This window comes from Ceratotherium simum, chromosome 29, assembly GCF_057802395.1.
Source record: "Ceratotherium simum simum isolate JZ-2026a chromosome 29, ASM5780239v1, whole genome shotgun sequence".
Lineage (NCBI taxonomy): Eukaryota > Metazoa > Chordata > Mammalia > Perissodactyla > Rhinocerotidae > Ceratotherium > Ceratotherium simum.
In genome coordinates this window covers 7877214-7897985 of record NC_141928.1, presented here as the reverse complement: position 1 = coordinate 7897985, position 20772 = coordinate 7877214, and the positions used below count along the sequence as shown (strand labels likewise).

Below are 20772 nucleotides of genomic sequence, written 5' to 3'. Positions count from 1 at the left end.
GCTGAAAATCACCCCAGGTCCCCCAGCCCAGCCTGGGGAGGGTTGCCTGATTTTTACACCAGTAAGTAACATTTCGTGGGTGCTCACCATGCCGAGAGCTCCACGTGCCTCGTCTCACTGAGTCCTCACTCCTTCCAGGTCTGGGCTCTCACCATCCGCATTTATAGGTGAAGAAGCTGAGGCACGGGGAGCCCCAGTCACACAGCCGTGCAGTTGTTCAGCAAGGTTACCATGGTCATTATTCATATTACCAGTAATCAGAATGAGGTGGCCCAGTTCCATAACCTGGGCTGCCTGTTTCTCTCCCAAGAGAACAGACCTATTTGTCAAACACTTGGTTTAAAATGTAGATTCTAGGGCCGGCCCCGTGGCTTAGCGGTTAAGTGCACGCCCTCCGCTACTGGCAACCCAGGTTCGGATCCCGGGCGCGCACCGACGCACCGCTTCTCCAGCCATGCTGAGGCGGCATCCCACATACAGCAACTAGAAGGATGTGGAGCTATGACATACAGCTATCTACTGGGGCTTTGGGGAGAAAAGGGAAAAAAAGGAGGAGGATTGGCAATAGACGTTAGCCGGTCTTCCTCAGCAAAAAGAGGAGGTTTGGCATGGATTTTAGCTCAGGGCTGATCTTCTTCACACACACAAAAATAAATAAATAAAATGTAGATTCTAGATTAGAAAATAGGGAGTAAAGTAAAATCAATTGTATTTGAAGAAAATATACACAGAAACATGTGGAAGGTTATTACTCCTTGTAAAGGTAACCCAAGCCTGTGTTCTTACAGGAATTTCTTTTTGTCTTTATGTTTTTTTATATCTTCCCAGCATTCTCCAGGGAACATCCAATACCTTTTTTATCTCGTTACAGTCTCACAGACCGTTGGTTATAAGCAACGTATCATGGTGGGGAGGTCATGGATGGGATGATCCCAGGACAAGATTCCTTTCGCACGATTCTTTTATGGCACACCCCCTGTATGTCACTGGCTGCATTTCCTGAATATGCCTTCTTATCCAGTGTTTCCCAAACGTGGCCAATCATTCGTGTCATCAAAGTCAGGTGCTAAAACTCAGATTCGCAGGCTCTCTCTGAGACCTGCTGAGTTGGACTCTCAGGGGCAGAATATGTGGCTGTGTTTTAGTTTCCTTATACACCCACGCAGATGCACACAGCGAGAGATGATTTTACATAAATGCATGAGTGTGATCACGTCATCCAGCTTAGAGTGGAGACCGGTCTGGTTTTCTTGTCCTCTCTCTGCCCGGGAGCCTGTCATTACACCTGCTGTGTGTGTCCTGCCGGTTTCCGCTGGGAGCTCCCGGAATCCTGTATGGACATAACCCCACACACACATGTACAATTTTTAAAACTTCCCTCTTTGTTTTATAAGAGTGAGTGCATATTAAGCCCCCTCTTCTGCTTTTGGCTTTTCTCAGACTTCGCATGAGTCTCTTCAGGTCAGTGGTGCCGCTTCAGGGCGGCTGGTTCCAAGTGAGCTGGGAGTTTTCAACAAGCCCCACTGGTCAGTCTGGTCACTAGTAGGATGGGGTCTAGACAGGAATTCCGAATGCCCTTGCACGGACGTGGGCGTGCACCTGCAGAAGCTGTCCATCAACAACGAGGGCACCAAGCTCATCGTGCTCAACAGCCTCAAGAAGATGGTGAACCTGACGGAGCTGGAGCTGATCCGCTGCGACCTGGAGCGCATCCCCCACTCCATCTTCAGCCTCCACAACCTGCAGGAGATCGACCTCAAGGACAATAACCTCAAGACCATCGAGGAGATCATCAGCTTCCAGCACCTGCACCGCCTCACCTGCCTTAAGCTGTGGTACAACCACATCGCCTACATCCCCATCCAGATCGGCAACCTCACCAACCTCGAGCGCCTCTACCTGAACCGCAACAAGATCGAGAAGATCCCCACCCAGCTCTTCTACTGCCGCAAGCTGCGCTACCTGGACCTCAGCCACAACAACCTGACCTTCCTCCCCGCCGACATTGGCCTCCTGCAGAACCTCCAGAACCTGGCCGTCACGGCCAACCGGGTGAGTGGCCCGGCAGCGGCTCTGCACACGGGCTAGCGGGCAGACTGGCCGTGGCCCATGGTGGGGGTGCTCACGAGGCCCAGTGTCTCGGGACCGTCCGCTGCTCCCGGTTTGGAGTCCTCGCCTGTGGTTCCCACAGCCACCCGGGAGGAGCTTGTTGAACATATAGATTCCTGGGCCCCACTCCAGACCTGCTAAATCAGGATCTCCGGGGTGGGGAACCTGCCTTTGTCAGAGAATGCTGCAGAGTTCTCGTGCCAGGAGGGATGGTGTGGTCTGGCAGGGCCTGTCCCCAAGGTGACCTTGGGCTGGGTTCCTCATAGGCAGGGATGTGCACAGACAGGAGTTCCAAGGCATGTGGTTCTCTCTCACACCCCTTTCCCATCTGCGTTTTGGGGGTGGTGGAGGGCAGGTTTGGGCTTAGTTGGGCTCACTTGTCACCATCTGCCTCTCTGGAGAGAAAATTGTGCAAACACTTGAGGGCCAACAGTGTGGGAGGTCATGCCCTAGAGGTGCCCTTGAGACTGTTGGCAGCCCCTATGCGCCAGCCCTTGCCTGGCCGGGGAAGCTCCCGCCCAGGGGCCCCTCCACGGAGGCAGGTGAGTGGGGTTGAGGGCAGGGTGCTTCTGTGGCTTTGTGGTCTGTGATGGAGCAACCCTAGAAGGCTCCTGGGAGGGTTGTCTTTTTTCAAAGACAGGTAGATTGAGGCCACTTCAGTGCTGATGGGGGAGCCACCGAGGTCCCTGAGGAGAGAGCGGGATGGGGGTGACGGAAAATGACTTCAAGCCTTCAGCAGACAAGCGATACCTCAGGACGAGGACAGGTCCAAAGGACAGGTGTGGTTCTGGTGGCATGCTGAGCCACTGAAGGCGTCTTCTCTTCTCTCTGTGGGGCCTGGAGAGAGCTCACTGGCTGGGGCATGGCATGTTCTGGGGAGGGGGCGTTTCAGGGAGGGAGCTATGCAGCCAGGCCAACAGTATGTGAACCCCACTCTCTGGCCGGACGACGGAGCCTTTCCCACTGCTCCTGACCACTGTGCGGTCAGAGGAGGCCGCTGCAGGGGGAATGGGGTCCCTGGGCGGCTATGGCCCCTCTGTCCTGCCGGAGCCCACTTCCATCTGCTGTCTCACCATCACGTCCCTGAACTTCAGCCCGGCAGACCTGGCAGCCACCTCTGCCCCATTCTTGACCATTGGGCACAGCGGTGGCGGTTTTGGAGGCCCAGGTCAGGAGTCTCCTTTAAAACATCCACGTGGCCCAGCCATGGCCACACTGACTTCCCGGCTGGGAAGGGCAAGTTCCTCGCCTGGAACCACGGTCCTCGTCCGGAAATGGACGAGGGACCAAGAGCCTGTGAGGTCCCAGTCGGCCCAGAGGTCCTTGCTCACTGAACAGCTGAGTCGAGGGGCGTTTCTAGTCCAGCCCTTTCCTTCTGCAGATGGGGAAACTGAGGCCCAGGGAGGGAAGGAGACTTGCCTAGGGTTACATGCCCAGTGAGCACCACATTTGGCAGATGAGACTACAGCGCAGCTCTGAGTTGGAGGAAGCAAGCCTCGCATCGTCTCTTGCCCGTTTCTGGCCGTGCAACCTCAGACACGCTGCGTTTCACCTCTCCAGGCCTCAGCCTGCTCAGCAGGAAAATGGGGACAGTGACAGGGCAAGCTGAGAGGGGTTATTGTACGTCTCCCCATCATCCGCACGAGCGATCGGGGCGCTAGTCTCCTGGCTCCTGCCCTGTGGGTAGGGTCCCTCCTGCCCGTCGTATCTGAAGGAGGTTATTTTAGGACAGACAGCCTCAGGAAGAAGCCTGATCACTCACAGAGGGCAGGGAAGCAGCTGGTGTTTATGGAGCTCTTCCTGTGTGCTGGGAGACACAGCATGTCCCCTCTCGGGCCACCCTGTTTGTTCCTTGCTCCACCAGCAGTGTGAGCAGTTGGCAGAGCGTGGGCTGTTGAACCCATGGGTTCAAATCTTGGCTCCACCACTTTCCAGCTGTGAACGTCTGGGCTTCTTCAGGGCCTCAGTTATCCCATCTGTAAAATGGCAAGAGTGTTTCCAGAGTATTCACAGGTAGTTCTGAGGGTTAAATGAGTTACAGTAGCAGTGCTCAGAGCCAGCCTGCCATGGAGTGAGCTGCATATGGTTGTTGCCGGTCATTCAAATTTTGCAAAATCAGAAGGAGCGGACTCCGGGCTGGCCTGGTGGCTTAGTGGTTAAGTGCGCATGCTCCGCTGCTGGCGGCCCGGGTTCGGATCCCGGGCGCACGCAGACGCCCCGCTTCTCCGGCCATGCTGAGGCCATGTCCCACATACAGCGAGTAGAAGACTGTGCAACTATGACATACAGCTATCTACTGGGGCTTTGGGGGAAAATAAATAAATAAATAAATAAAAATTAAAATAAAAAAAAAGGAGCAGACTCCAAATGGCCAATACTGTGATCCCTGCCCTCATGATCAGCCTGTGACTTGACAGGTGAGGAAACTGAGGCCCAGGAAGAGGAAGTGACACAGCTGGGATTCTCACCCCTATTGGCGAGCTCTCCCCAGTTCTCAGAAACAGTTTAGGGTGTGGAATGTTCCCAGCGTGCTGTCTGCTTCCATAAATTCTTCTTTTTTTTTTTTTTTTTTTTTTTTTTTGTGAGGAGATCAGCCCTGTGCTAACATCCGCCAATCCTCCTCTTTTTTTTTTTTTTTGCTGAGGAAGACGGCCGTGGGCTAACATCTGTGCCCATCTTCCTCCACTTTATATGGGACGCCGCCACAGCATGGCTTGCCAAGCAGTGCGTCGGTGCGCGCCCGGGACCCGAACCAGCGAACCCCGGGCCGCCGCAGCAGAGCGCGCGCACTTAACCGCTTGCGCCACCGGGCCGGCCCCTCCATAAATTCTTCTTAACCCACGCGGGACCGGCGCCCTAGCTCCTAGAGCCCTGGGTGGTGGAGGGGGGAGCTGGTAGTAGCTGGCTCGGGTGATATGCTTCTTAGGGGGCCTGGTGCTAGAGACGGGGCGGGGGAATAATGCGACCCAGTCCTGCCCAATCAGAGCCCACGGTCCTGGAATGAGAGCTGATCATGCAGTTTCACCATGGAGGGACCAGTGCTGGGGGGCGGGGGGTGCCAGAGGTTACCCAGAAGGTCAGGGAAGGCTTCCTGGAGGAAGTGACTGCAGAGCCGAGACCTCAAGTACAGTTGGAAGTGAGCCAGACTTTGGCCCACATTGTGCTGGTGCTTGGGGCCCGAGGGAGCTGAAATGGGCCTCAGAGGAGGTGCGGGTGCCCGGGGGAGGGAGGGAGGAGGGAGGGAAGCCTCGGCCCAGAGGCCCCAGTCTGAGCCTGGCCACCTCACTTTGGCCCCCTGCTCCTTCCCCTCCAGATCGAGGCGCTGCCCCCGGAGCTCTTCCAGTGCCGCAAGCTGCGGGCCCTGCACCTGGGCAACAACGTGCTGCAGTCGCTGCCCTCGCGGGTGGGCGAGCTGACCAACCTGACCCAGATCGAGCTGCGGGGCAACCGGCTGGAGTGCCTGCCCGTGGAGCTGGGCGAGTGCCCGCTGCTCAGGCGCAGCGGCCTGGTGGTGGAGGAGGACCTGTTCAACACCCTGCCGCCCGAGGTCAAGGAACGGCTCTGGAGGGCCGACAAGGAGCAGGCCTGAGCGCGGGCGGGCGGCCGAGCACCGAGCCGGCCCCGAGTGGCCAGCAGCGGGACCCCGAGGAGCCCGCAGACCCAGCAACCCAGATTCCCCGGGACCACCAGCCCAGCCTCTCAGAGGGCAGGAGCCTGGGGCCAGATGTGAGCTGGGCCGGTGGCAGGACGGTACCTGAGGGGCTGGCCCCTTTTCTCCCTCTGAGACACGTGCCCCCAGGACAGGCGCCTGTAGGGGAGATCAGAGACCTGGAGTCTGTCTCAGCGCAGTATCCGGACAATCAGGGCCTCCTCCCCAGAGGCCACCTCTGCCCCAGAGGCTGAGCCCACGCCAGAGGTCCAGGGACGCCTCCTTAGCTCTTGGTATTTATTTTTCTCCACCTCCCGTCCCCTCCCTGCAGATAACTTACACATTCCCCTGGAAGCTCAGCTCGGCTGGGGGTGTTTCAGGAAGGGTGGGCTGTGGTGCCGTCTCCTCTTAGGTGATGCTGCTGCACGTAGTGCCCGCCCAGAGTGAGCAGAGTGGTCCAGTGGGAACCAGCCGCGGGGCGGTGGCCCCAGGGGTGCCGCCAGGTGGAAAGGCCAGGCCTGGGGCAAGCCTCATCCATTTTAGATGTTTTCTTTTTAAGTAAGAAAGATTTTTTTAAGCTTTGAAAATTGAGGGTTTGGGTATTAAAAAGAAAAAACTGAAAAGAAGACACTAAAGGCCAGTGAGTTGGGGTCTCAGGGTGGGGCGGCAGTTTCCTTGAGCAGACCAGCAAGACCTGAATCGTGTTTCCTCCCCCCACCACCTGGTGGGCGCAGGCTGCAGGATGTCTTCCTAATCTGCTGTGACCTTGGTCCAGGAGTTCTGTTTGTTCCTCTCCTAGGGCGAGGAATTTTTTTGTTTTGTTTTTGCTGTCTTGTTTTCTCTCTCCTCCATGTGTCTTGGCAGGCGCTCATTTCTGAGGCTGTTGGCCAAAGGGAATGTTCTGGAGCTGCCAGGAAGGGAGGAGACTCGGGTTGGCTAATCCCCAGATGAACGGTGCTCCATTCCCCCTCCCTCGTCACAGCATTAAGGAGCCCAGAGGAGCCACCTCGCCCGGACTCTGCTTTCCCACCTCGTGTGTCATGAATTTGCCCAGCACCACCACTAGCCTCAGCTGCTTCCGTCAGCCCTGTCACCACCTGGTCCCTCGGAACAGACTGTTGGAGGTGGGGTCGTGGTGGGGAGGTCGCTGCCGGGAGGGCAGGCTCCCCAGGTTTGGGCTCCAGTGTCTGTCCCAGGCGCCCGGCACACACAGCCCCGTCAGCGCCTGGGGGCAGGGAGCCACCTCACTTTCGATAGTCATGGCGTCCCTGCCTTAGGAGGGTCCCCACCTCAGATCAATCACTTGGACACTAAGGCACGTTTCAGAGTCTCTTGTCTTAATGATTATGTCCATTTGTCTGTCCATTTGTGTTTTCTGTGTCGTGTCATCGGATGTAACCCTCAGAAATAATGCACACTAGCCTCTGACAACCATGAAGCAATCCGTTACCTGTGGGTCTGAACTTGTAGACTTGGTTCAAATATCAAATAAACCTGTAACAGAAAGCAGCCTCTGGGAGTCTCCATCTCATGGGGGGCCCCTTCCCTCAGCTCCCTGTGGCCCGCTGGGGCCTGTGGCCTGGTTTGTTGAGTGACCATTTCATTGGGTACCTACAAGATAGTTAACTCTGCTCCTCTCCCTGCCCCGTGCAACTGTAAGCTCGTTGGAGGCGGCTGCTGGACGTCAGGTGGACAGAGTGTCTGTTCCAAGTCAGGTGTGGGCCCCGGCGAGGGATCCTGCAGCCAGCACGTTTCTCTGCCGGCCCACTCGCCTGTGGTGTGGGCCCTTGTGAGCTCTGCTGACCCACTGGCCTGTGGTTTGGGCCCTCGTGAGCTCTGCTGACCCACTGGCCTGTGGTTTGGGCCCTCGTGAGCTTTGATGGATTGGGGGAGGGAAGGGAGGGCACTGGAAGGGGAGCCAGTCCTTGTCAGGTCTTTGTCCCAGCTCAGTCATCCCCTGCATGAAGCTGGGCAGATCCCTTCCCTCCCGAGGCCTCCATCTCCCATCTGTGCAATGGGCAGTTCCACTCTGCTCTCATAGGTCCCTTGTAATTCTGACAGCCGGTCCCCAGGGCTCTGCAGAGGTGGGCTGAGAGTCACATGGGAGGGCCTGGCCTGCTCGCAGCCCCTTTGGGAGCCTGCTGAAGGTGCTGGGGTCAAGGGCAGAGGCCCAGAGAGATGGCCAGAGTGGCCTTCCAATCCTAGCTCTGCCGTTTATTTGATGTGGGGCCTCAGTTTCCTTATTTGTAAAATCAGGATGGTGTTGGCAAGCATGCAAGATTGTTCTCAGGCTTATCATGATAATTCCGCATTTAGGTGGAGTTTTCAGCAGAGGGCCTGGCTCCTAGCACCCCGTCAACGATGTCTTCCTCCCGGCCCAGTGGGGCTTGCACTGGGCTGACGGAGGGGCCCTGGGGCTGGGGTCTTGCGGTGAAGAAGAAAGGCCATCGGGTCTGACCTTGGCCTTATGATGAGGCCTTAGCTGCTGCTCGGGCACCTCCTCTGGAACCGGCCAGAGTCTGCCTTGCCTCCCTCCGCGGGACTCTGACCCCTCAGGACTGAGCAGCTGGGCTGCGACCCCCTCGCAGACCCTCCTGTGTCTCCACAGTGGAGGTCTTGCCCTCCTGTCAGGTCTGCTACCTCTCCCGACCCCCATTCCCCAACCCGAGCTTTGGGGCTGCCCAGCACCCGGAGCAGGAGTGTTCAATCTGGAGCTGGTTAGTTTTTGGAAAAAACAGCAATGCAGAAACCCGACCCATCCACTTCCCAGAGCCGGAGCAGAATGAATGAACAGATGTGGGAGGCCCAGCCCCTTCCCCTCCCCCGATGCCTTCCCCCCCCCACCCCCCCCCCCACCCAGAGCTTCAACCACAGTGGTGGTCTTCTCTGACTACAGCAGCAGTTTGGAAAACTTGGGGAAGTTCAGAAATAAATTAAAAATACCCTTACATTCCCCCAGAACAGCCCCGCTAACGTTTGGTGAACAGTGGGTAGGCGCTCACTAAGTGCCCAGCTCTGTGTGAAGGTCATTTTCAGCAGTGAAGCATTCATCTTCCTCCTTACAATATGTACTTTTGTTATCCCCAAATTACAGATGGGGAAGTAAGGCCCAGGTGTGGACTTGAAGCCAATCTGCCTCCCTGAGCCTCCCCCATAGGACTTTGGCGGCGGTTCCCAGGGGAGTTCCTAGCCCAGCACGCCGGGCCCCTTGCTGTGCTCCTGGCACATGGCTGGTGCCTCTGTGTGTTGGAGGACTGCATCAGAAGGGCCCAGGACAGCTGGGAACCCGCCCTGCCTCCAGTGAGCTGAGTCTCAGCTGCATATCCCATTGTTCTCCCTTCAGCTGGCCCTCCTCACCCAGCCTAACCCCTCAGAATCGCTACTCTCTCCAGCCTGGAGAGCCCAAGGGACTCACCCTCCCCCGGCCCTCTGGAAGCCAGGACCAAGCAGCTACTCCCAATGCGGTGGCCCAGAAGACACGACTTCACTCGGGGTGAAGGCCCCTGAGGCCTGAGCTGTGTCACCATGCTCACTCTCAAGACACTCTGTCCCTTCGCCATTCACAAAGCGTCATCGCAGGGAAGGCCAGTGGCCGGTTTTCAGAAGCTGAAGCCAGAATGCCCCGTCAGCTGCTGAGCAGGGCCAGCTGGAAGTGGGGTGAGCGTGTGCTGTTCCCACCACGGGCCTCCGCTGTGTCAGCATGAGTTGGACACCAAACATCTTGGGGCAGGGGGTGGGGAACAGGAACCATGCTTCTCTCCCTCCTTCCGCAGCCCCCAGCCCCGGGTCCCCGAGCCCCTCCTTCTTTCTAAGATCCTCCTATCTTCTGCCCTCTGAGCTGCAGCCTAATCTGTACATTCCCTTCCATTATCCTCCCAGAACCTAGAGAGTTTCAGGGGATCAGAGCTGGGAGGGGCCCAGACAATTCTCTAGGACCTCTTGCACCTTTGGAATGCACAGCCGCTCAGCCCAGTCTGAGGTGCACGTCCCCCAGACTCACCTTGTATCCCACCCCACCCAGATGTTGATGCGGGTGGCCCGGGGACATTCTAATGCTCACGTGGGGCCCAGAGAGGGACAGACGGTCAGAGGTCAGAGGTCACAGTAATGGCAGCTGGGCTCAGGTGTCCTGGCACTCTGGCTTCTTGCCTGATGTTCCTAGAAGAAAACTTCTGGGCACCTGGTAAGCAGCCAGCCAGCTGGGAGTAGCTTCTGGAAAGAAACCAGGAGGGAGCAGTTACAAACCATGAAGGAGATCAGCAAGGGCTAATCCTGGATTAGCTGGGGGGATGAACCGGGGTGCAGGGCTGGGGCAGAGGCAAGGGCCCCTCCAGGGGCAGGAGTGATGCGGTGCAGCTGTGCTGGGCAGGGCTGGGCCTCAGCCTGGAGGGGCCCAGGCTGGTCTGTGTGTTTGGGGGAGGGGAGCTGGGGGCCGGGATGGACTTTCTCTTTTTTTTTTTTTTTTTTTTCTGTGAGGAAGATCCGCCCTGAGCTAACGTCTGATGCCAATCCCCTTTTTGCCGAGGAAGATTGGCCCTGGGCTAGCATACGTGCCAGGACTGGAATTGCTCTGAGCAGGGAAGGGTTAAGTCCTCAGGGGCCTCCCAGGCTCCACCCACTCTCCGCTCTTGAACTTCCTCTCCAGCCTTGGGTGCAGCTTCAAAGCCACCCTGCACCCTGTCTCGTCCTCATGGCCTGCCTGAGCTCCTCCCAGCTGCAGAAGGTAGGGCCCAGAGGGTCAGGTAAGAGTGGAGAGTCCCTCCACACCTCGAGTAGTTCCGGGGACTCAACCCCACCCCTTGCCATTTTTCAAGAAGAGGAAACTGAAGCCCAGAGTGGTCAGTTCCCAACCAGGACCCCTAACTTCTGCACACGCAGTCGGGGGCGTCCAGGCTACAGGACCTGGCTGGGGTGGGAGTGTGTGTGTGTGTGACCGAAATCAGAATAAAGCACGGGGATCAGGCAGGACTGGCTTAGGCCTGGGCCCTGCAAGCGGAGGGGCGGGGACAGCTGAAGGGCCCCGGACCTCTAGAGCCAGGCCTGGGGCAGAGCCAGGCACAGGGCGGCTGGATTCCCTGTGCATTCCAACAGGAAAGGCTAACCCATGGGACTTAGAGCCAGAGACTCTATAAGCAACCTGACCCTTGTTGTTTGTTCCTGATGGCAAGAGAAAAATGCAGAAAAATACAGAAAAGCTCAAAGAAGAAAATGAAAAACCACCCATAAATTCCTACCGTGAGACAATATTTTGGCATATAGCCCTAGAATCCTTCAAAGGTCCACCTTAATAGCTAACACTTATCGAATGCCCGCCGTATGTTTTATGAAGTAGGCAGTACTCTCCTCCCCATTGGATGGTCTGAGGCTCAGAGGGGGACAATGCTTGCCCAAGTTCTCCCTATGGCTAAGATACTAATTTGCATTTAGCTTTTTTTTTTCCATCTCACAGTATACCAGGAACATATTCCCATGTCAGTAAATATTTTTCTGCCACATTATTATTATTATTTCTTTTAAAGATTTTATTTTATTTATTTTCCCCCCCAAAGCCCCAGTAGATAGTTGTATGTCATAGCTGCACATCCTTCTAGTGTTCGGATCCCGGGCACGCACCGATGCACTGCTTGTCGGGCCATGCTGAGGCGGCATCCCACATAAAGTGGAGGAAGATGGGCACAGATGTTAGCTCAGGGCCGATCTTCCTCACACACACACACACAAGAAAACCCGTATCTGGTGCACAGTAGATGCTCAATCAATTTTAGTTGAATAAATGAGTGAGGCTGTATTCCCATGTGACCCAAGCCCATTGGAGGGGAAGGGTGGGGACACCTCCCCTTCCCCTTCCTCCTTCCTTCATTCTTCATTCAAGCAGCCAGCACTCATAGCTTCTCAGTGGGTGCCAGACACCCCGGCCAGGCTGGGGACAGAGCAATGAACAGGACCCTTGATCCTGCCTTCACATAGCTTCGGGTTTAGGGGAGGGGTCTTATCAGTCCTCAGATAGAGCGTCTGAGGGCAGGGGGAAGCCTGAGTCTCCTTCCTGCCCGCAGTTCCAGGAGGATGGATTCCTGGTGCTGGAAGGATTCTTGTCTGCAGAGGAGTGTGCGGCCATGCAGCAGAGCATTGGCCAGATAGTGGCCAAGATGGATGTCCCTCTCCACTGCCGCACAGTATTTAAGGCGGAGCACCTGCGATCCCAGGTAGGTGCCTGGGCAGGTGAGGATGGGATCTGGTCTGTGATGGGGGGCACAGTCCCCAGCCAGAGCAGCAGCCCTTAGGCTCGTTCTCATAACAATCAGGCCCGAGCCTTCCATGCGCCTGGCGCCAGGCTCCAGGCTAAGCGCCTTATATGCATATTTCCTTCACTTCGCACTATGAATTTATAAGGGCAGCATTAATGCCCCCATTTGACAGGTGGGGAAAATGAGGCTCGGTGCTCTTGCCCCAAACCACATGGTTAGGTAAGTAACTGACAGAGGGAGGATTTGAACCCAGATCTGTGGGATACCAAGTCTGCGCTGTTCCCTGCTCTGCTGCACTTCCTCAGTGGTTCTCCCACAAAGGGCCTCTTGGCGGCAAGCAACCTGGCATGAGCCAAGTGATTCCGTGGGCTGCCTGAGTAAGTCCTATCCCGCAGTGAGACTAGGAACTGTTTCCTCCTGGTGACTTAATAGGTCTCAATACAGTCTGAGATGGGTAAATTGAGACTCGAGGGTTCTCCCACACGGTTCTCTTAACCTTTCAGAGTCTGAATTTACAAGCCTGTCTGCAGCGGGCCTCCAAGCCAAAGCTGCGGTCCAGGCCCATTGATGGGGCTCACTCACGCTGAGGAGCTCCTGCCATCTCGTGGCCATAAGGGGAATTACAATGGCCAGAAGCCTCGCCACCCAGAGAACAGGGACTTGAGAAGGAAAAAGGGTGAAAGAATGACAACTTCCTCCAAACCATCAGTTTCATTTGGCTGCATGGCAGCCTTCCAGGTGGGGAAACCAGAGACAGGGGTCCTGTGTCCAGGGACAGGTCACACTCAGGGCTCCGAGGAGTGAGGGGGGCTGAATCTTGTGCCCTCCAAGCTGCCTTCCGAGAATGCTCCAGAGACCAGGAAGAGGGTGGGGGGAGGATGGGAGAAGAGTGTATATATCTTGGTTTATAACGCGTGCAAAGAGCTCGGCACAGTGCCTGGTACTCAGTAAGCCCTCAATATTCACTACTGATACCATCTTGAAAGACTTCAAAATGGGTATTCAAAGAAAAGATCCATGGGTGTCCCATCTAGACCTCCCTTCCGGCTTACCTCCACTTTCATTGTCTTTGGATTATTTGACAACTCAGTGAGTTGTATAGAACTGACAATAATGTACGAGATACTTGTCCACAGGAATAGACATGAATGGGGTCCAGCAGAATGCAGTTATTGCTCTGTAGATAGATCAGTATCACATCCATTTGTAAATTGCTCTCAGCATTTCTCAATGCCTACGTGTGTGGTTCTTGGAATTCTCCTTTGACCCTCTTACTGGTACGCAGGTGAATTAACGAGTTAAGTAAAATCTTTGACATGTTTAGCATCACTGTCTTTAATATTATTATTATTATTATCAATTACGCTTCCCTGACTTGTTTCCCTCACCCTGATCCTGGTGTAGAGGAACTAAGAATGTTGAAAAAAACACTTTTAGTTTCCAGTGGGAAGGGCCTGGAAATGGCCCTGCAGGCCCACGTGAGAGCTGACGTTCACACGTGAGGAGGGGGCGGGGACTGTGCCACCTGGGGAACGCAGGTAGGGGGGCGGTGCCACTCAGCTCCACTCATGTGGCCACACAGGAAGGTAGGGAGATGTATATGATGGTGGTCAAGGGTGGCTAAAGCCACAAGGAAGACATGGGGTGTCTTCCTGGAGCATTGTTTTCATATGATGCTAAGAAATTTTAAACATGATACTAAAATTAACAAGGAGAGGTTATTAAGAAAGCAGAAAAGGTCAGTCATAGCTTCTATTTATCAAGCATTTAACCATACCCTTGCTGAGTATTTCCTATGTAGCAGCAGTAGTAATAATAATAAAAGCAAATACTCACATGGCACTTAGCACACTGCAAAGACTGTTCTAGTGCTTTCTGTATACCTACTCATCATGCCTGCAACACCCTATGAGATAGGTACCGTTAACAGCATCTGTATTTTATGAGGAAACTAAGCCCAGAGAGGTTCAGTAATGTGGCGTGGTCACACAGCCAGTCAGTGGCAGAGCTGGGATTTGACCCCAAGTAGCTCCAGGGTCTGTGCTCTCAACTGGTCTAAGATTCAGCCTCAACCTGAAGCCTCCAACAATCTGGGGGAGGTCAGTTCTATTATTATTCCCCTTTTACAGATGAGGAAACTGAGGCTTTGAGAGTTAAAACAAGTGGCCCAAGGCTACCTGGGGACCAGGCCTGTTTGAGTCTAGTGCCCGTCTTCTGAATCACACCGCATCGCGTATAAGAGTCACGTGACTTACCGAGAGGTTTCCAAGAAACTCCATGCTTGTAGCTTCTGGCTGCACTTCCAGGCATTGAGGTTAATCCCGTTCATTCACTGTCTGTGCCTCAGTGGACAAGTTTGAGAAGCGCCAGCGGGCTCTGGAGCCCTTGGCGTGGGAAGCATCCGAGTCCTCTTTCCCCTTTGCCGGGCCCAGTTCTGACCCCGTGACGCTCTCTCAGTCCCTCTGACGCCCCCTCTCCACAGAGCACAGCAGAATATTTCTTGAGCAGCGGCGACAAGATTCGATTCTTCTTTGAGAAAGGCGTTTTTGACGAGGAAGGTTGGGAGCTGGGGCCCGAAGGGGGGAGGTGTGGGGAGGGGCTGGACCCGGGTATCTGCCCCCAGGGCTGGTGGGCCCTGAGACAGCTGCCCGGGGCAGGGTGGACTCCAGCTCTTCTGCCTGTACCTGCCCTACAGGAAACTTCCTGGTTCCCCCGGAGAAATCCATCAACAAAATTGGCCACGGTAAGTAGGTGCCTGGGGGAAAGGAAATGGGGAAACTGAGGCCTGCAGAGTTTCGGGGCCTTACCTAAAGCCCACAGTAGGTTAGTGGCCCATCAAATGGCATTTCTGGCTGCAGCTCCCACTCTGGCCCTTCTGCATCTTATGATGCTGATCACATCGCATGCCCTCAGGGCACTGGGAAGAGGGTCCGCTGATCCCCCCCATGCAGAGGGCACGTGCAGATGATCCAGGCCCCGGGCATGGGGGCTCCTGGGTCCCACTGCTTCCTGGAGCCTCCTTGAGGAGCATCAAACGTGTTGACATGGTCCCTGTTCTGACACCCCAAACCAAGCTAGGAAACTCTTTTTTTCTTTTTTTTCAGGAATATACACTATAATTTATTTTCTAGACCACTTATTTTTAAACTTGAAGTTATATCATGGTAGCTTTGTAAAAAAATTGTGGTCAAATACATATAACATAAACCATTGTAACCATTTTGAAGTATACAGTTCAGTGGCATTAAGTACCCTCAACTCGTACTTTTTGTAATAACAACAATAATAGGAAATAATGAGAAGAACCACTGTTCCATGCCAGGCTAGGCAGTGGTCGCATGTGCGTTGGCCCATCTGGTCCTATGGCAGCCTGGGAGGCAGGGCTGGTCTCTTCTAGTCCCATTGTACAGAGAGGAAACTGAAGGTTATAGGAGAGAAATGATGGCTCAAAGTCGCATAGAGTAAGTCGTGGTACCGAGATTGCTGCCAATGTATGGGGCCCATGGCGTCAGAGCTGTGAGGTTCCCAGATGGCTGCAAGCTCAAGATTAAGGTCCTGGGTGGGGTGGGGCCTGAGGTGGGGTGAAGGCATCTGTGGGACCCATTACTCAGTTATAAACAGGAAGATAGCTTAATGCACACAAATAGGTGAAAATGTCAAAGTGAGGCCTGAGTCTAGGTGCCCAGGGCTAGACCCGGAAGGGATGCATGGGGGCGGGAGACGGGCCCGTCCACCACATCTGTCCCACAGCTCTGCACGCCCACGACCCTGTCTTCAAGTCTGTCACCCACTCCACCAAGATGCAGGTGAGCAGGGGTGGGGTGAGGGTAGGTGGGTGGGCCAGATGTGAGTGTGAGCAGGCCGGCAGTGACCTCTGCCTCCTTCCAGGCCCTGGCCAGAAATCTGGGCCTCCAGACGCCTGTGGTGGTGCAGAGCATGTACATCTTTAAGGTGAGCGTCCCGTGCTCCCCAGGCTCAGGTGAGCCTCTTTATAACAGGCAGAGTGCTCATACGAAGCCCCTCCTTACAATGGGCCAAAAGCTGCTTCCCTGAGGAATTATTCTTAAGTTGGGAGAAGACATCAAGTCAGTCTCCTCTGGTTCAGGCTCCTGGCACTTGGTGCTCAGTTAAAATTGGGTGGCAGGAAGGAAGGGGATCCCCAGGACTCCTTCCTTCCTTCCTTTGTTGGCTAGTGAAATGCTGTGCTCCCAGCTTCCAAGGCCCAGCTCAGTGCCACCTCCTCCAAGAAGCCTTCCAGTTCCCTTAGGAAGAGAGGGACTCATCTCTAACCCTGGCTTAACCGCAGGCCCAGGCCCCAGCCTCTCCTGCTGCCCCTCACTTCTGCCTCATGTTCTCGTTAGGCGTGTGTGCGCTCAGACTGGGAGCACCCGTCGCGAGGGTGGTGGTTCTCTGTGCAGCCCTCCTGGGCGTGGCACACAGTAGGTCCTCGATAGCTGGTGCTGATGTGGAATCCTCGGAGGTAAACACCTGTAGCCGGGGAAGAGCATGCCCCAGACTCAGAGCAGGCCCCTGCTCCCCTCTGCTCTCCTCTGGCCTCACCTGGCCCTTCCTCTCTCTTGCAGCAACCTCATATTGGCGGTGAAGGTGAGCTGAGAACAGGCCGTGGGGCCCAGCAAAGACCACGGAGGGAGATCTGGGACATTAGTGGTTGTCAGGTCTTCAGAGGGAGGGAAGGTGCTTACCGAGATGTCTGTAGGGCAAGAGCCTGGGCCAGGGAGGAGAAGCTACCTTCCGTCCTTCCTGGAACAGTGGATTGGGAGCGCATCCTGTAGTCCTGGGCGCAGTGGTTCTGGAACCTGGCAGCAACTCCTCGCTGGTTAAAAATACAGATTCCTGGGCCCCATCCCCCGAGATGGAGTCAGTAGGGTAGCATGGGCCTGGGAATCTGTATTTTAACAAGTTCCCTGGAGGACTGATTTAACATAGAAATTGCTGATCTAATTCCAAACCCGTCGGGATGCACAGATACCCTTTCTAGCCTCCCTCGCAGGCGATTATCCACTTCTGCTCCAACACCTCTGGTGACAGAGGCTCAGCTCCTCACAGGCAGCCCTCCCTGCATGAGTCCAGTCGGCCCCCTTGTGCCCACCCTCCTCCCCAGCGTTCAGCCTGAGGACAGTCTCCTGAAGGGATGCCCAGCCCCTCCCCTAGTCCAGCACCCCCACTTCCTTCAGCCATTCTGCCTTGAGATGCTTGGAGTGCCCACCATTAGGACCCCTTCCTCTGGACACTGTTGTATTGTCAAAGTACCTCTTAAAATTTGGTGCTCAGAAAACACAGTTCCCAAGGCTAGCCTGGTGGTGCAGTTGTTAAGTGCGCATGCTCTGCTTCGGCGGCCCGGGATTTGCAAGTTCGGATCCCCAGCGCGGACCTGCACACCCCTTGTACAGCCATGCTGTGGCAGCGTCCCATATAAAGTAGAGGAAGATGGGCACAGATGTTAGCCCAGGGCCAATCTTCCTCAGGAAAAAGAGGAGGATTGACATCGGATGGTAGCTCAGGGGTAATCTTCCTCACACACAAAGCAATAATAATTAAAAAATAATAATAATAATAAAAAAGGAAACACAGTTCCCTGTGGAGGAAGGAGGGGAGACAAGCACCCCCTTTACTTTGTTATTCCAGATTCAGGTCCTTTGCTTGGTGGCCCGCCTTCGCAGCTGGGCCCCAGCAGCACATGGGGCGTTAAAATGTGAAAGTTCGGTCACTTGCCCCCTCTTACCCCACTGGCTGGATCATCTGGTGGCTGGATGTGCTCGTCTCTGGTTAAGGGCGGTGGCTTTAGTTACCTGGCTGGAATTAAACAATAGCTGCTACTTTTTAGCAAGCAACCACAATGTCGGGCCCTGTACTAAGCACTCTTTTTGTGTGTGTGTGAGGAAGACTAGCCCTGAGCTAACATCCATGCCAATCCTCCTCTTTTTGCTGAGGAAGATTGGCTCTGGGCTAACATCTGTGCCCATCTTCCTCTATTTTATACGACACGCCGCTGCAGCATGGCTTGACAAGCGGTGCATTGGCGCCCGCCCGGGATCCCACCGGGGCTGCCAGCAGCAGAGCACGTGCACTTAACTGCTACGCCACTGGTCTGGCCCCCTAAGCACTTTTCCTACATAGTATCATGGGATCCTCCAGCAGCCCTATGATGTAGGTTATTGTTGGGGCCACGTTATGATTTAGGACATTGAAGCTTTGAGAGGTGAAATCTCTTGCCCTGAGTCTCCAGGCCAGGAAGTAGGGAGATTTGAACTGATGAGGGGATGGGAAGGCTGGGCTGGACAGCTCTGAGAGGCCTGGTGAGTGGGTAGTGAGCTGGGGTGAGATGGGGTGGGCTCCTCATGCCAAGCCGGGCCTTCTGCAGTCCCCCCCCACCAGGAGGCCACCTACCTGTACACAGAGCCCCTGGGCCGAGTGCTGGGCCTGTGGATCGCGCTGGAGGACGCCACGCTGGAGAACGGCTGCCTCTGGTTCATCCCTGGCTCCCACACCAGTGAGGACACCTGTCTCTCCCTGCCCACTAGTATGCCCGCCGCCATGGGAGAGGGACCCTGAAAGAGAGGCTAAAGGCTCCATTTTGGCCTGCAGGTGGAGTGTCGAGAAGGATGGTCCGGACCCCTGCAGGCTCGACGCCTGGGACCTTGATCCGGGGGTCTAACCCAGCCTGGGACAACAGTCTCTTTGTGCCCACACCAGTGCGGAGAGGTAAGGGGGATGCAGAGGACAGGGAGGCAGGGCCCTGAGGCCATGCCTGTGGGCCTGTGCTCTGAGGGCTCACCCGGCTCACCTGAGGGCTGTGAAGTCCCAGAATGAGACAAGGTCAGACTGATTGGGCCCAGGGAAGTCGGGAAGCAGTGGGGTTAACAAGGTCCCCCGGATCAGGCTGGAATCCAGACTCTCCTACCTCCCAGCTCTCTCTTTGGGCAAATGACTGAACCTCTCTGAGCCTCAGTTTCCCCAAATGTAAAGCCAGTCAGAGGATGTGTATGAGATGTTGACACGGAACCCGTGTGGTGCACAGCAAGTGCTCGACACGCTGGCCGTTAGGAAAGCCTCTTCCTCTCAGAAACGGGAGAACTGAGGACCACCTCGGCACTCGCTGACACGGTCCCGGCTGCCTGGACAGCACACACAGCTTCTTCCTGGTTCTGCAAACACCATGGAGGGGGATGCCCTTGCTAAGGCTTGCCAGGGGCACAGGCCACAGCAGAAGGGACTTATCCCAGGGGAACCCACGTCCAACAGCACAGCCTCTGACACTGGGGCCTGCTGCAGGCCTCTGAGCCTTCAGGGGTGGGAATGGGGATGGACAGGCCATAGAACCACTTGCGGGAGGAGGGCCCCATGTCCCTTCCTGCCATGACTGTTCTGACTTGCTGTGTCCCCACCAGGGGACCTCATCCTATTCCACGGACAAGTGGTGCACAAGAGCGAGCGGAATTTCTCTGACGGCTCACGCCATGCCTATGCTTTCCACCTCATGGAGGCCTCTGGCACCGTCTGGAGCCCGGAGAACTGGTAGGTGGCAGGGTGTGCGTGTAGCCCAGTCTCCTGAAGAGGTCCTGGAGGCTGGGAGCAGTGAGGAGGCATCTCAAGATCATCTCCTCTGTCCTCTGCAGGCTCCAGCCAACAGCTGAGCTGCCCTTTCCCCCCCTGTACACCTAAAGGCCCTCAGGGCTGGGACACTGCCCCTCCTGGGGAGGCTGTGGGCTGCAAACACCAGCATCTTGCCCGACCGCCAGGCTGCAACCAGGAAGCCGCATCTCTCCTCCTGGGCTCTCCTGCCAGTGTCTGCGGCCGACAGCCCTGCAGATGGGGCACGAGGTGGCCGCCGGGCAGCAGGAGCCCGGGCCGAGTGGCTTTCCCAAGACCTCTGTCTCTCTGCCTCCCTACGGCCCCAATAGCCTCCCCCTAGAGGCAGCCTCTCAGCCTTGAAAGGGTTCTGGCTAATTTTCTGCCGGCTTCTTACTCTTCTCTCCCCTCAGATGAAACTCGGATTATTACAGTGCAAGATATTGAATAAAAATGACTTCCAAATGCAGCTTCTTTTTTTTTTTTTTTTTTTAAAGATTTTATTTATTCATTTTTTTCCCCCCAACGCCCCAGCAGATAGTTGTATGTCATAGGTTCACATCCTTCTAGTTGCTGTACGTGGGACTCGGCCTCGCGCTGGACGGAGAAGTGGTGCCTTGGGGCGCGCCCGGGATCCGAACCCGGGCCGCCAGCATCAGAGCACGCGCACTTAACCGCTAAGCCACAGAGCCGGCCCCAAATGCAGCTTCTTGATCTTTCTTTCCCAAACAGCCTTGCTCTCAAGATGAGAGGCCTGCTGAAAATCACCCCAGGTCCCCCAGCCCAGCCTGGGGAGGGTTGCCTGATTTTTATACCAGTAAGTAACATTTCGTGGGTGCTCACCATGCCGAGAGCTCCACGTGCCTCGTCTCACTGAGTCCTCACTCCTTCCAGGTCTGGGCTCTCACCATCCGCATTTACAGGTGAAGAAGCTGAGGCACGGGGAGCCCCAGTCACACAGCCGTGCAGTTGTTCAGCAAGGGCAGCTGGATCCAGGGCCTGTGCTTCTAACCTCTCCACTCCTGGGCCTCCTTGCTTGCGGAGGAGAAAGACCGGGACTGGGAATCCAGAGTCCCATATCTGGTCCTGGCTCTGTGACCAACTTGCTTTCTGGCCTCAGGCCAGGCCCTTCCTCTCTCTGGGTCTGTTATGCAACTTGCACAATCGGGGCCAGACGAG

The 20772-nt window shown here is 55.6% G+C and overlaps 2 protein-coding genes across 5 annotated transcripts; both read left to right on the top strand.

The window, feature by feature from the left end:
• The first annotated feature begins 596 nt into the window (after positions 1 to 596).
• Positions 597 to 7267, top strand: LOC147913187 (volume-regulated anion channel subunit LRRC8A-like). Its single transcript, XM_087418959.1, has 2 exons — positions 597 to 2052; positions 5423 to 7267. The coding sequence occupies exons 1-2, from the start codon at positions 1663 to 1665 to the stop codon at positions 5696 to 5698; spliced, it is 666 nt and encodes a 221-aa protein (XP_087275085.1). The 5' UTR covers positions 597 to 1662; the 3' UTR covers positions 5699 to 7267.
• Positions 7268 to 10383: 3116 nt separating this feature from the next.
• LOC101402337 (phytanoyl-CoA dioxygenase domain-containing protein 1-like) lies at positions 10384 to 20062 on the top strand. Of its 4 annotated transcripts, none has more exons than XM_087418952.1 (11): positions 10384 to 10481; positions 11812 to 11961; positions 14486 to 14561; positions 14699 to 14746; positions 15754 to 15809; positions 15892 to 15954; positions 16587 to 16608; positions 18386 to 18514; positions 18610 to 18726; positions 19413 to 19539; positions 19641 to 20062. In XM_087418952.1, the coding sequence occupies exons 1-11, from the start codon at positions 10449 to 10451 to the stop codon at positions 19684 to 19686; spliced, it is 867 nt and encodes a 288-aa protein (XP_087275078.1). In that variant the 5' UTR covers positions 10384 to 10448; the 3' UTR covers positions 19687 to 20062. The 4 variants fall into 4 exon arrangements, with proteins under 4 accessions (XP_087275078.1, XP_087275082.1, XP_087275081.1 ...); XM_087418955.1 differs by having other exon boundaries at positions 10480 to 10500; XM_087418953.1 differs by lacking the exon at positions 10384 to 10481 and adding an exon at positions 12507 to 12741 and having other exon boundaries at positions 11859 to 11961.
• The last annotated feature ends 710 nt before the right edge of the window (positions 20063 to 20772 follow it).